General features: G+C 40.8%; 1 protein-coding gene across 1 annotated transcript in view; it reads right to left on the bottom strand.

The window, feature by feature from the left end:
- Positions 1–4,447: 4,447 nt before the first annotated feature.
- The window catches only part of sntg2 (syntrophin, gamma 2), a 77,584-nt gene continuing 68,367 nt past the window's right edge, over positions 4,448–13,664 (bottom strand). The window contains exons 15-17 of the mRNA XM_031866708.1: positions 5,588–5,680; positions 4,956–5,066; positions 4,448–4,719 (exon numbers count right to left, since the gene is read on the bottom strand). Coding sequence (XP_031722568.1) covers positions 4,591–4,719; positions 4,956–5,066; positions 5,588–5,680 — 333 coding nt within the window. The 3' untranslated portion in view covers positions 4,448–4,590. The remainder of the gene's footprint in view (positions 4,720–4,955; positions 5,067–5,587; positions 5,681–13,664) is intronic.

The following is a 13,664-nucleotide window of genomic DNA, read 5'->3' as shown; positions in this document are numbered from 1 at the left end:
CCTCCGTCAGTAGCTTGGTCGCTAACGAGTCAATCAGGTCAAGGTTTGCAAACCATTCCTCATTTGTGGAGAACTTACAGAGGAAATTAAATTACAGAAAATGGTGCAACACAGCTTCTGATGGCGATAAAAGCTTCCTCCATTTCAGACTCTCCAGCTCTCCTTCAGCACCAGTTGAACTCAATGCAAACACTTGGCGAAGTCACTTCAACAAGGAAATCCACCAAATTATACAACACAGTATCGGCAGCAGTCATTGATGTCTTTTGCCATCCTCCCTCGTTTATTTTCATGTTTTATTCGCAGACTGGGGATGACTAATACTGAGAAAGGCCATGGCAGCGGTCCTGAAGTTGCCCTGGAAACTTCTCGTCATCACAAATACTTCAGTTAGCATTCATCCAATGGCGCCAGCGGAGTCTACTGTGAGAGTCACGGCCCATTGATAGTTGAGCAGTGTACTTGAAATTCATGCTTCACATGGTGCTGATGCAACTTGATGATGCCGTGTGTGTGTGTGTGTGTGTGTGTGTGTGTGGCGGCAGCCGCCAGTGACTTCAGCAGCGGGGACACAGTTGTGGCTCTCTGTGCAGGCTGGTTGTCACGGTGCCTGCTTTAGCTTCAATGCAAAACTGTTTCTGACAAAACTTTCCACAAATGAATCTTTTTCGTTTGTAGAGTGAAGCGAGCGACATCTAAAAACAAAACTTCTGGCATATCTGAATATTTTGTGCTCAATGTGGGAACTACTTAAGAGTATACTTTATTATTGTTATTTTGGAGGATCGACAAAATAACTGAAACCTGTACAATATAGTTCAATGTAATACAAGGCAGTCGCAATATATGTAAACCTTCTGAAGTTAAGCAAAGTTAAGTTTTTCACTTTGTTGAAAGGCGTTTAATCCACTGTATGGTAAATTCTACTACTGTAGTCCATTGTGTTGTCTTCAAATATCCCATTTAAATGTCCTTAATTCAGTTTTGGCGGCAGTCTTTCTGACAACTGTTGCTTTTTCACTGTGCGACACACAAGGGTATGAAAAGATGTCGCTTTTGCCAGCCAGGGATGCAGCTACTATTGAGGACACCAAGGTAATAAGCATTTTAAAGTTTATATTTTATTCCTTAAATGAAGTCAAAAGAGCATGTCAGGTTCAGTTCAGTGATACGTGATCACAGACAGAGCATAGGTAAACAATGTCCACCATGACTCATAGACTAAAATTAGAAACCATTTGACCCACACATTTCATTAATACCTAAGTAGGGTGACGCTTCCAAAGATTTGCCAAGCAGAGAGGGCTGATCCCTATCAATCAAATGAAAAATGACAACCATTGTCCTGTTATTGGGTTCGTAAAATTTTAAGCGGTGAATCAACAAGTGGTTGCCACAACGATGTCATCAGTGCATCAAAACAATGCAAAATGAACCGCCCTAGTAATAAACCCATCAGACAGGTTGAATGTTAATTTGTAGTTTCACTTGAAATGCGGTATATATGATTTCCCGTGAATACAGTGCAAAATTGGACATGTTAATGGTAGTGTTATATACCCGTTTGACTTTGCAGGTGAATTTGAAATGGTCTTCGATAGAGTTTTTGAAACCGTTTATCTCCTGGAATTGAAGCCAATGTTATAAACTTCTCTAAATTGCGGCTGACAGCGTCTGCCATTTCTGTCCAAGATGCCGATGCAGAGAGAAAACCATGCAAGCAGGGTTCAATCTGCTGCAGTTAAACCTCGAGCTTTAAACGCAACTTGCGATTGCTCACCAGTGGGAGAACGTTCCGGGGATCATCCTTCATGGTGTGTCAGGCTGCCTCCGTGGAGTTGGGACAAATAGGGACAGCATCTGTGCAGGATATGCTTTTCAGGTGAGTGACCAGATGCAGATAGTGACTTGTAGAATCATCCCCACGCCAACAGCAGGAGTTCCGAAAGAAAGTGACATTGTGATCGAAAGTAGAATAAAACTAATAATTACATTTTTTTCTGAACTTTAAATCAACTTTCTTCATAGCATTGACTACCATTAGCCTACATGTTATTTATGCAGACTTAAGATTTATATACCCATCTGCAATACATGCCAAAAAATAGCATGACATTTTTTGAAATGCTCTTATTCGAGTTACATAAAAGATCAATGCCACTCATTTATCTGTCCATTGAAAAGGAAGGCACGGCCAAGAGATGGTGAGCTTAGACTGGAGGGTCTTGCCTGGTCCTATCCAAAAGTAACAGAATCTGCCTACCAGTACTTCTAAAGACCACATCCAGTTTAATTCATGCAAAAAACAAAGTTTTTAAAGGGTTATCTATGTATCTCTTGTTGCCTGGCAATCTCATTGTGCCAAGGCAGGACGTAAACTTATTTCTAGGCACATATTAAAGTATTGTATTGGGGAATCTGTATGGAAATAGTAAAATGCAATAAACTTCCTCAAATGACCCTTCTCCAAGCCCTGCTGCCATCATGGAGCCCACACTGTCACTAACTGCAATTAGCATCAGATTTTTGGAAAAAGGACAAAGCAACTTCAGAGGAAAGCAGACAGAAGGGCCTACAATAACTTCAATAAAGATAAAGACAGATCCAGGATGTCATACAGTGACAGATCACTGTGTAAAAGTGAACCGCCGCATTACCTGGCAATCGAGACAGAAGACAATGAATTTAAGGAACAGCACTGCTCCTGTAGAGGCGGTTAGGTCTTTATTCACTGTTACATTTATTTAAAAAAAGCAAAAGTAGTAGAAAATAGACACGCTAACACTAGTTCATGATATGCTAACGTACTCTGCTAATATTAGATCCACAGGTTTTCACATAGAAACGTATATCTCCGTCCAACCTCTCAGCTAACGAGTATCACTATTACAACGCGTCTAACCATGACTAGCTCCAAATAAACAAAACCAGCCTGAATTTGAAGAGAATCTGAAACAATTGCATCAGAGTCTTTGAAGCAGAGCCAGTTAGTTGTTGAACCCTGTGCAGAGCTGGCTGAAGCTGTGATTGGCCAGTCTGAGTTCTAGGGCGGGACTTAGCGAAGGGTCTACTGCAGAAAGAAAAAAAAAAATGTGTGTATGCTTGCCTGAAGTGCCTTTGTCAAAAGTCAACTTGTTTTGTTTCCGTTTGCAACCTCTGCTTCTTGTATTCTCTTTACTGGCGGGTTACAGCAATGTGCAGAGAGTAGCCTGTAGCTCCAACTTCTGATGAAACTGCGCTTTGCATAGCCTAGTTTATTCGCTCCAAACCAGCTAATGTAAACACACCTAATTCGTACTTTTTTGCAACATTTCAAAAGTTCTGTTAAAATTGCTCAACAAGTGAATGGACACACAACTACAGTGCCAGTCAAAGAAACATTCCATCACATCCCCTGTAAAACGTACAATAAAGCCTATTTTTATTTCCTTTAAAACAAACTAAGCTCAGCACATTTTATACTATATTACACATAATGACTGGGACAAGCTTATGGGTTAAAATCGGACAACCACCTTTAGTGGCAGGGATAAAGTTACATCCACTGCACGCCCTCCACTTTCAAAGTTCAAACCTACAGGGAGCTGCGGCATGGGTCAGATGACAGGCAGTTTCGCTTTATGAGCAATTTATTGCATCACAGCAATGGATTTTCACAGTAAAACCATTATATAGACATACAGCTTGTCCAATGCATTAGAATGGGAGTTGAAAAAAGAGTGTCTTTCATAATACTTTGAAGCTGAAATGTCACATTTCAGTGAAAGGTCCTCATTGCCCAGATATTGGAAACTCTTGTCCTTATTTGGTTTTAAAAAAAAGATGGTCACAATAGCACAAACATCATACAATTTAATCAGAGATGTTGATTCAATTCAGTGGTTTTTTGGAGGCTTATTAGACTGCATTTTATTGTGGTGTTTGGGTTTACAGACATGGAAGTATAAAGGAAAGTAAACCAGAGGAACTGGGAGCAGAGAAAGGTTAGCTTTTTCATTACTGTTCAACTGTGAATTTGAAGTAAAGAAACCCCCCCCTGTCAAAGCTCTTTCAAAAATGTGAATCCCCCCATGACAGTGAGCCAGCATCAGATTCATTATGTCTGTGCAACATGTACTTACTCACTAGATGTAGGTAGGGCATCATTATTCTTCATAGATACAGCACTAGCTGAGATTATCTGCTCAAAATAGTGGCAGCTTCCGTGTTTGGCGATTCGTGTCCGGTTGTCAAATATATGGCAGTTCTACACCATATGGCAGCACGGGCGCTGCCTTTCAAAGTGACAAGTAGACAAGAAGTAACCGCTGGGATTCCACAATGTAATGAGCTAAAAAAATACTACGGAAAAAGGAAAAACTGTTCATCTGTTTAGATTGTATTTTTTTGTTTTTGGTCAAAAATTTAACAACATCTTCATTCCACAATTAATTCATACATTATCTACTTTTACAGTCTTTTACAAATATTTATTATTTTCAGTTCATACAAAAATAACAAGAACAGTATGTACATATCAATTGGCTCTGTGCTGAAAATAAAATACTGCCGATTTGCCACAGGTGCACATGACAATGAGGACGGGTCTTCTCAAGTGTTCATGTAATTTCCAGGGAGGCTTTGACTGCACATAAAGAGAGGGTCCATGGAGGCCACTTTGGCAGCGATAAAAGAATGTATACAGTGAAGGACGGCTGTTAGATTTGCAAACTCCAGTTCCTGAATAAGAAGGACAGAGAGACACATCAATTTGTACAAGATGTTTATATTTTAAATAACACAATTCTCGAACTTAAGATCTCTTTGAAAACTGAAGTACACCAGACACGGGAATATTTCTCACTAGACATTCTGTAAAATTGTCCATTAGCTCATTGGTATCAGTGAGCAAAAATCACAGCTCATTGTGTAATTTTAATGTAAAAAAAAAAGAAGAAAGACTCCCTTCTAATTACCTTCATCTCTATTTGGTTGCTTTCAGCATTCTTGAAGAGGAGTTTTACCCTGGTTTTCCCATCATCAGAGGAGCCTTTAAGTTGAGAGAACTTGTATCGCCACAGTGCGGTCTAAACGGGAGGGAGGGGATTATAAAACCCAGCAGCACAGGGATTTCAATAATGAGTACAAGATTTAAATGCCATGTCTTACTACGGAGAGAACTGCATGATCAAGACCTGACAGTTCAATGTGTAATAGTACTTTGAGGAACTGTACAGTTTATGACAAAAGTAGATTAGTACTTTAGAAATCAGTGCTGTGACATTCTTGCAGCGATTAAATGGACAGAAAATGAGGCAAGGCTGCCAAAATAATATCTTTAACAATGGCACACCATTCTCTGAGATACAGTTACTCTCTCCTTTATTCTGGAAAGTCCATTGTGCAAAATTGGTGGCACTGGAAAGTCTTTTTTTTAATTATGTGGCTATTAAAAATACATTTTCAAATACAATGGAAGCCTTTTGAGGAAGGACGAATACTGGGCATCAATACAGAAAAAAAGGTGTCAAACTGCATTTTCTGGCGCTATTAAGGGAACAGTACAGAATCCGGATGCCAACAGTAATTGAACTGAGTAATACTTCACCTTTGAATTGCCTTCTGAGCAGGTGAACCCCGATCCAAAATCTATGGTGAAGCACAGCACATTCCCCTGGCTGCTGCACATGTAGCTTTTGGACTGTGGGGAGAGATTTGATAACAATTTATATGTAGATTTTTACAATTCTGTACCGACATACTTTGGATATACTGTGGTACATTCCTAAGTATGAGCATCCAAGACAACAGCCATACATAAAGACCACAGAAGCACATATTACATGTTACTTCCAACTATGGCTGTACTGTATGTAAATAAATGATATCTTCATTTCCATTTTCCCAATTTGTGGTGGTGAACGCAGGCCACTATTGGCAAGGGGGATAAATTCACAATTCACTTGGTATTCATCATACATCGCCGTCTTAGCACTCATTTACTGTCCTCTTTGATAACACAGAAAATAGGCTTTGCTCCTTCATAGCAGGAGAAGCACAGGTGTAACTAATATCATTAGCAACGGCTCCGTTCTCTTTATGTGTGTCGGTAAGCCCAGCCAGTGAGGCAGCATTCAAAATCGCAGGGCCAGCTAACTGGCACACCTGAGTGGAATGCAGCCAGTATTATTGTTATTAAGGTGTTATTAGTCAACAAGTCAAAATGTTCACTGTATGAGAAGTCTATAATGACGTTTTATTTCACTGAATAATCAGGCTGTGACCACTCAGGAATGATCCTTAAAAGGCTTGGTGACTGGTCTCACCGGCATTTGAAACAGCAAAATCAGCGAGATAAACTCACTTTAATGGAATTAACTTAGGTGAACAACACTGACAGATAAAGTTGCGCCGTTTACCAATAGAAAGACGTTTCGGCAATACTGAAGCCTCCAAAGCAGAGGAAGCTGTCAAAGGTTATTAGTGGTGTTGCTTCATCCATTTTTTTACCTGAAACAACCAAGAAAACAAGCTCGCTAACTGACAGTTAGGACGTCTAGCTAACTGACAGTTAGGAAGCCGAGCTAACAAGCTTGTTAACTGGAGGTTAGCTTGAGTATTAGCGCAGAAATTTTTTTTCTCCCTCTTTAATCAGACTTTCTCACAGCAGACACTTTGACGCAGGTGTACCTATTGACAACAATGGCTTTATTGTGTTCAAGTGTTCCCGTGAGAGTGGCAGCGAGCCAGTATGCACGATGCCAGGAACCTGACAATCAACATCTTCCCCAAATTATTTTATTAATAACTTCATTCATGAAAGGTCATTGTGACTCACTACTGCAAGCATATTAGCGCCCGTCAAACTAACTGCTAAGGCACCCTAGGTAGCGCCTTAACAGTTAGCGAGGGCGCCTTAGCAGTTAGCTTGTCAGCCACAGTAATGTACCAATTACCACCCTGAGTAGTCCCTACAAAACCAGGCGTCAAGCAACACATATTTTGCAGAGATGTGCGGATGGATTCCGCTGCAGCACTTTCTGATGTGACCGGGCTTTAATGCAGACATCCTGGAGAATGAGAAACCCAAAAATCATTGACATTCAGCACTGACGACTCGGGCTGCCACACATAAGATCTTTCATTGTTTTGCGCTAATGGGCCGATGCAAACTCTTGTCTCCGGTTTGTAATTTTGTCTTCCCATAGAAAATGTGGCATTGAAATAATGAAAACGCAAAATGTCCAACATCAACAATGGATCTTAACACCATGTACTGTTGTTCTTAGCACCGAGTATAATTACACAGAGCTACTAGAAACCCAAATCTTGGCACACATGAACACCCTTTTATCCTCTTGTTCCTTTTGTGTACCATGATAATGAATCATCCTAAACCAGTTTGCCACCCTGACGGCAGGATTTAAAACACGCAACAAGTGTTATTTGCAAAAAGATAAAGACCAATAGTACCAACAGTAAGAATATGATAATGTATTATATTCTATTCTGATTGTGCGTAAATCAAAAAAGAGCAGTTATATGGGAACCCATTATGCACAAAGCAATCAGTGTAATATACTGAATATCCATCGTCTCATCCAGCTCTCAGCGTTGTTAGAACAAGATGCTGTTAGTGTCATGAATCGTCAGACAGACCGTGTTTGTTTAAAATTGTAGTTTCTGCTCATAAAATTATTTGTGTTGATACTCACTTTACTTTACTCATGTATACATTTTCCAAGTGTTCACATGAGTTCTTTTTAAAGTGGCAGTCTGACACATTAGGCTTTGAAGAGCTGATAACAAGAGCAAATCTGATGTTTTGTCCGAGCTGTCAGCAAAAGCATCATCCTGTGCAGCTTCCTGATGATGTCAAGAAACATGCCAGAGGAAATCCATTTTGGACAGAATAAATCCTTTACATTCATTCTGCTGCTGCTGCTGCAGTGCAAACAAGCATTTGTCTCACAATTCTTTCTTACAGATCTTTTTGAAAAGCACTGATGTGTGAGCGTTCTACTCTCCGTGGAGCAATATCCCTCTAAAGGCTTTTCTTGCCACATGACTCCATTTTTTTTTTGTCCTCCACTCCGCTGGAATACCAAGATGTGTATTCAGATTTTCTGTTTGTGTTATATATGGCTTTTATTCCCATTTTTTTTATTTCACTTGAGAACACAGCAGGGACATGGTGATTTCAATTATAGAGTGCAGTGTGCAGTGAATGTGGCGAAAGACTGTACAGTCCTTTCAGTGGAAGTGTGTTCTCCTCACAAACCTCAACAACCGCCCCCCCCCCCCCTTTAGCGGTGTCGTGAATTCAGCTGTGACAGGGATGAGAAACAGTGGCAGGCCAGCCGCTAAGTTCTTCCTGTCACCAAAGGCAAGACTATGTTGTGCCATGGTGAACTGTGACTACACTTCACTAATTGGAAAGGATTTTTCTGGGAGAATTAGCAACAGGAAATATTTTTTGAGAACATCTCCTTAGCCAAGTCTGACAGACGTAAGGGCATGTGTGGGGAATTATAAACCCTCCCCCAAAAAAACAGAGGACAGTTATGAGAAAAGAAAATGTTTTGCATAAAGTATTTTGCATAATTTGATCACAAAGAATGAGAAGAGATGAAAGGTAAGGGAGGCAGTTAAGGTAGGGATCTAGGATGCACATCAACACCACACCCTGTGCACAACAAAACATTCATTATTCTGTGATGTGTCCTGTTTGTCTCTTTCTGTCTTTCAGGTTGTTGCTCGCCAGCTGATGGGACACACCTGAGCCTGGTGGGAGTGCCAGGTATAAAGACTCGGCACCTTAACAGAGATGGCTCCCCCTCTTTTCTGCCTCCTTCTATGGATGACACAGCTGCTTGCTTGTCTTGTTTGTTTAGTTTATTGGTTCTGTAAATACAGTAAATGTGTATTTATTACTTTTAACTCGTCTTGTCTGCCTTATGTTGCGGCCTTTTGAGCCAGGTTGTAACACTGGTGAAAGATATGGTCCGTTGTTGTCGACAAATACTACTAGCTTTGTTTAAAAGTAAAAACTGGTTGGGCCGGTGTGAACGCTTCTATGAGAATGGGAGCACAAAACGTGGTACGAATAACGCACCAGTTTCAGTCATTTTTTGTCACTACGTATTTTTAGCTTTTTGTGTCGCGGCGATATTAGACGCTAAGAGCAAGTGCTCCTGAAGTCAGAGGACGCAATATAAAGAGCGGGAAAGTTGAGAAAAGGCTGCATTAGGACATGGACAGGGTGGTGGAGGGTTGAAACAGAAGACGCATAACTTGCACCCAGGAGACATGCTGTTCTTGTTACGTGTGAAACCAAAAGTCAACCATTGACTACTAAAGTTACAGAACGTAATTTATGTAACAGCTATACTTATTTGAACCCAAGCCGTGATCTTTTCCTAAAACTAACCAAATCCCTTTTGTTTGAATTAAGTTAACCTCAAAACTGCGACAGTGGGTCCTTATGTGACAATTTGGGAATGATAACGGCGTTAAGTGACACGCGGAAAGCTCGAATTCATGGCAACAATAGTAGCAGCACAGGAACAGGAACAGGAAATGTAGACGTGCCAAGAAAACAGCTACTACTGTTGTGACATGTGCCAACTGTTGACAATTATGTTTTTCCATTTTTAGCTGCTGTTTGTGTGTGTTGCTGGTATTATAAAATCTATCTTGAAGTTATATCATTTTTTTGCCACTTGAGGGCATTGGGCACAAGCTGCGAAGACTACACTCGCGCACCATCACATTTTAAGTAGATACGGGGAACTTGTCAGCACACAGTTGCCTATTAAAACATTCAGCTGATCCAGAGTGACATTCACTTGGAGTCATGATTCTGGCATGTTACAGTTCAGCAGTCTGACAGGAACCCTACACAGTCACGACAATAGGTTGTGTGGCGGGCTGGGTATGGGTCAATTACTTGTTAAGCTTTGGGCTTGGGCTGGATTATTTTGAAATGTAAACAGACAATTCTCTCTCTCTCTCCTTGACTCTGCCATTCCACGTTTTTCTGCTGCCCTCGTCCACAGCGATACATTGCTTTACTCCTGTTCCCAAACTCCTGTCGATTTCTACAAACTGGGGGCGTGAACGCCGCCATCTACTGTGGGTAATACACCGACTATGGAGAAGTACCTCATACAACACCACCTCAAAAGACCCAAACTATCCTTTTAAAACGCTGAATTGTTCGCACCTGTGTTCTTGCAATGATAAATCCCTTTGTCCCAGTAAATAGAAAGCGTGTGCCTAATTTGCATAGATAAATGCCCTGTTAATCCACACTATGAGACTGCAGGGCCGTGTGCACACATCGAAATTGAAAAGAAGAAGAAGTTAAGAGAATCAAGTAAAGGAGGAAAAAATAAATATACATATATTCAATAGCTCTGAAGTGGAGGTACTTCTGCAGCCAAACAAGGAGACATATTTAGTCAGTGGATATAAAACAGAAAAAAAGAGGCTGGCTCCAAACTACTGCACAGCTCCATGAAGACAGCAACCAGAGAAGTACTCGTCACTCTCTGCAAATAGATCTACATGGTCCTGGGAAATGTGTTCCCTCCTCAGAGCATAATCTGCGACATCTTGCAGCAGCAGTGAATATGTCATTGTGTGACTATGCCTAGGGTGCTGAAATAGGCCTACTTTGGGCCTATAAATAACATGGTCACCAATGGATGGTTCCCAATTAACATAAGTGATGTGCATTGAGGTGTAAGTATAATTTCTCAAGAACAATCGTGAATGAGGGCCTAGATTGATTATAGCCACTTTAGGAGAAAATGTGCTGCATTAAACAAAACAGTTTAAATACTAGAGAAAGCAAGTTAAATGAGCTCAGATTGTCCTCTCTCTAGCAGGAGTGTTCTACTGATTATTTCAAAGACAAAGGAAGAGGGATCTTAGCCAGAAGACCCAGAAAGAGAAAAATGTCTGCTTGCTGTGCGCTAAAAGACCCCATCAATGCCATGTTGGGTTTCTATCAAAAAAAAAAGAAGAAAAAGAAATAGGGCAAAAGAGAGGGAAAACGCAAGCTGGACAGTTTTGTTAGTTATACCCCCTTCTTCTACCCCATCAGCACTGTTTATGTAATGCTCACATCCAGTCAGTTTGAAGGTTATCCTAAGTTGGACTGTGTTGAGTGTTCCTCAGAAGCCACAGGAGACTGCCCTAATTGGCTGGAGAACATAGAATCACAAGAAAATGGAAATGCTTCATCGCTTTCATTGTTTTCCCAAAGGAAGGTGTCCCACATTTGCATCATTAAAGACTGAAAAAATGCTTCATTATCATATTTCATACTGATAAGGGAAACTGCCCATGCAGATTTGACTTAGTAAGAAGTGTACTTAATTCAGAGTACGGAGTTATTAAACACCACTTTTATTGATGTGGGCTTCTGCTTGTATTCCGGATGCACAAATCATTCAAATATGCCAAGAAGTCAAATATTAGCATATTAGACACCAATCTGATAACATAAATGTGGAATCTAAATATTTGTTTCATTATATTTATTATTTATATTTAACATAAATCAAATGCTTGTCAATCTGATTGCTTAGACTGGATTTAAATATGGCCCTATATGTCACTTGCAACTTGAGAGCTGACATTTATGTCACATCCAGAGTGGATTCAGCCCCATTAGCTGTGAGCTAACGGTGTGACTGCAGCTTCAAACACTCCTGCATATCATCACTTCCCCTTTGAAGCTAATGTGTGGAGCAGCAGAGGAGTTCTGCATCGGGACTTGATATTGTTACAGTGAAAGAGGGTAAGGTGTCCATTCTGCATCAGTTAATGTACAAGTCCAGGGCTTTGCTGTTGACAGCAAGTGATGTAAATGGATTAACATTTCCTAAACACACATATCCAACCAGTTGGCTTGGACGTTCTAGCTGGCTTTCTTCCCCTCACTCAGGAGGTGATCCTTCATCCAGGACTCTTATCTTGGCGGGTGCCTTGCTCTTGTGCTTCTTTATTATCCTACTCTACCGGTTCCATCTATCATGTAGCACAAGGTGCACAGAGGAGACAAAACCTGGACAATCTACTTAATGGTCAGTTTAGGATTCACTGCCAAGTTTACAATCTCATCTGAACGTGGCAGTACCAAATATAATATATTTCACCACCGACATTCTCATTAATGATTAGAAACTAAACGGCATTATTTTATGGAAACTTGGCTAGCGTCTGACAGAAAAACTTCGCTTACCACCCAACTCCAACTTTTCACAAACAAAGGAAAGTATAACATTTTAGTTTTCATAAAGGTCCCCTACATGGATTACCATTCATGTATTATTGGAATGTTATTGGCCATTTGTTAAAAAAATGTTGCTACTCCTGTCAAGCTTTCCGTTCTCACCCGACACCAAGGCCCTCGGAAGACTGCTGGGCTTTGAAGCCAATTTGACATAGTGGCTAAACTGTGACTTTACAACTTCATTCATGTGAATGAGCCAAGACTGAGCAGTTGGAGAGGCAGGGTTAAAGGAAAGGCTATTGTTCTTGCTCTATGGTGCGAAGCAGTGTGGATCATTGTCTTTGGCAGATTAAACTTCTTCAGCAGCCTTCAGGAAGTATATCCTTTGCTGAGCTGTCTTGGTGATGGAGCTGATGTAAAGAACGCAGCCTTGGGGGGGAACTGGAGCTTCACGTGCTGCTTCCTGTCAGAATTGAAGTCTGTGATCCCTTGCAGGTGGGGTCGAGAGCTGGGAGAGCTTGTTCTGCAGCAGGGACGGGATGATAGTGTTGATGAAGGCAGAGCTGAAGTCCAACAACATGATCCTGGATTAGGTTCCTGAGGAGTTAAGATGCTGGAGGATGAAGTGGAGGGCCATGTTGACTGCGTCGTCTACAGACCTGTTGGCTCTGTAGGTGACCTGCAGGGGCTCCTGGAGTGGGTCGGTAAGGGTTTCGAGGTGGGACAGGACACGGTGCTCTAAATACAATCTGATGTTTCCTGGTTTTCAGCAATCACTACCAAAGGTCCCGATTTTCACCACAATACATTTTCATTAATGCTAAATAACAATAAAATGGTTTTCAGCGCTGACATAGACATTAATCATGTTCCCTCCCACTCATTATTACCTAACCCAATAAAAAACATTAAGCAATGCTCCACGCATCTACATTTAACACTGATTCATCTGTCAAGGCTGTTGCTATGAGGCCCTTTCTGACAGAACTTTCGGTACACTAACGGTTAGCAGTCATGCCGAAGAGGAAGTGTTTTATTTTGAATTGGCTGGGTTCTATGTTGTGAATAGACAGGAAACTGGCAACTGATCTGGCAACACTGCACTTAAAGTTAACATTAGGGCAAATTAAGAGGCTGTTTCAACATTCTATACATTTAGCTCATTTTTTTTTTTTAGAGAGTATTGCTCTTCATAGAGCCCACACACACCGCTTGATAAGATATGATCAGATTGGCAATTATGTTTGTTTTAAACTTGTGTGTTCATAATTGTATGCCTTATGAGCAATTTAAGTAACACAAACCCTCTTAAATGATCACCCTCTTTAACTCCTCATTACTTGGTATATGTATATCAACATCTCTGCTCATTCCTGTATATTTACACTATTATTAGAGAGAGAGAGAGAGAGAGAGAGAGAGAGAGAGAGAGAGAGAGAGA

Source organism: Anarrhichthys ocellatus, unplaced genomic scaffold, assembly GCF_004355925.1.
Source record: "Anarrhichthys ocellatus isolate YVR2014 unplaced genomic scaffold, GSC_Weel_1.0 scaffold36, whole genome shotgun sequence".
Classification (NCBI taxonomy): domain Eukaryota; kingdom Metazoa; phylum Chordata; class Actinopteri; order Perciformes; family Anarhichadidae; genus Anarrhichthys; species Anarrhichthys ocellatus.
This window is presented reverse-complemented; position numbering and strand designations above follow the sequence as displayed.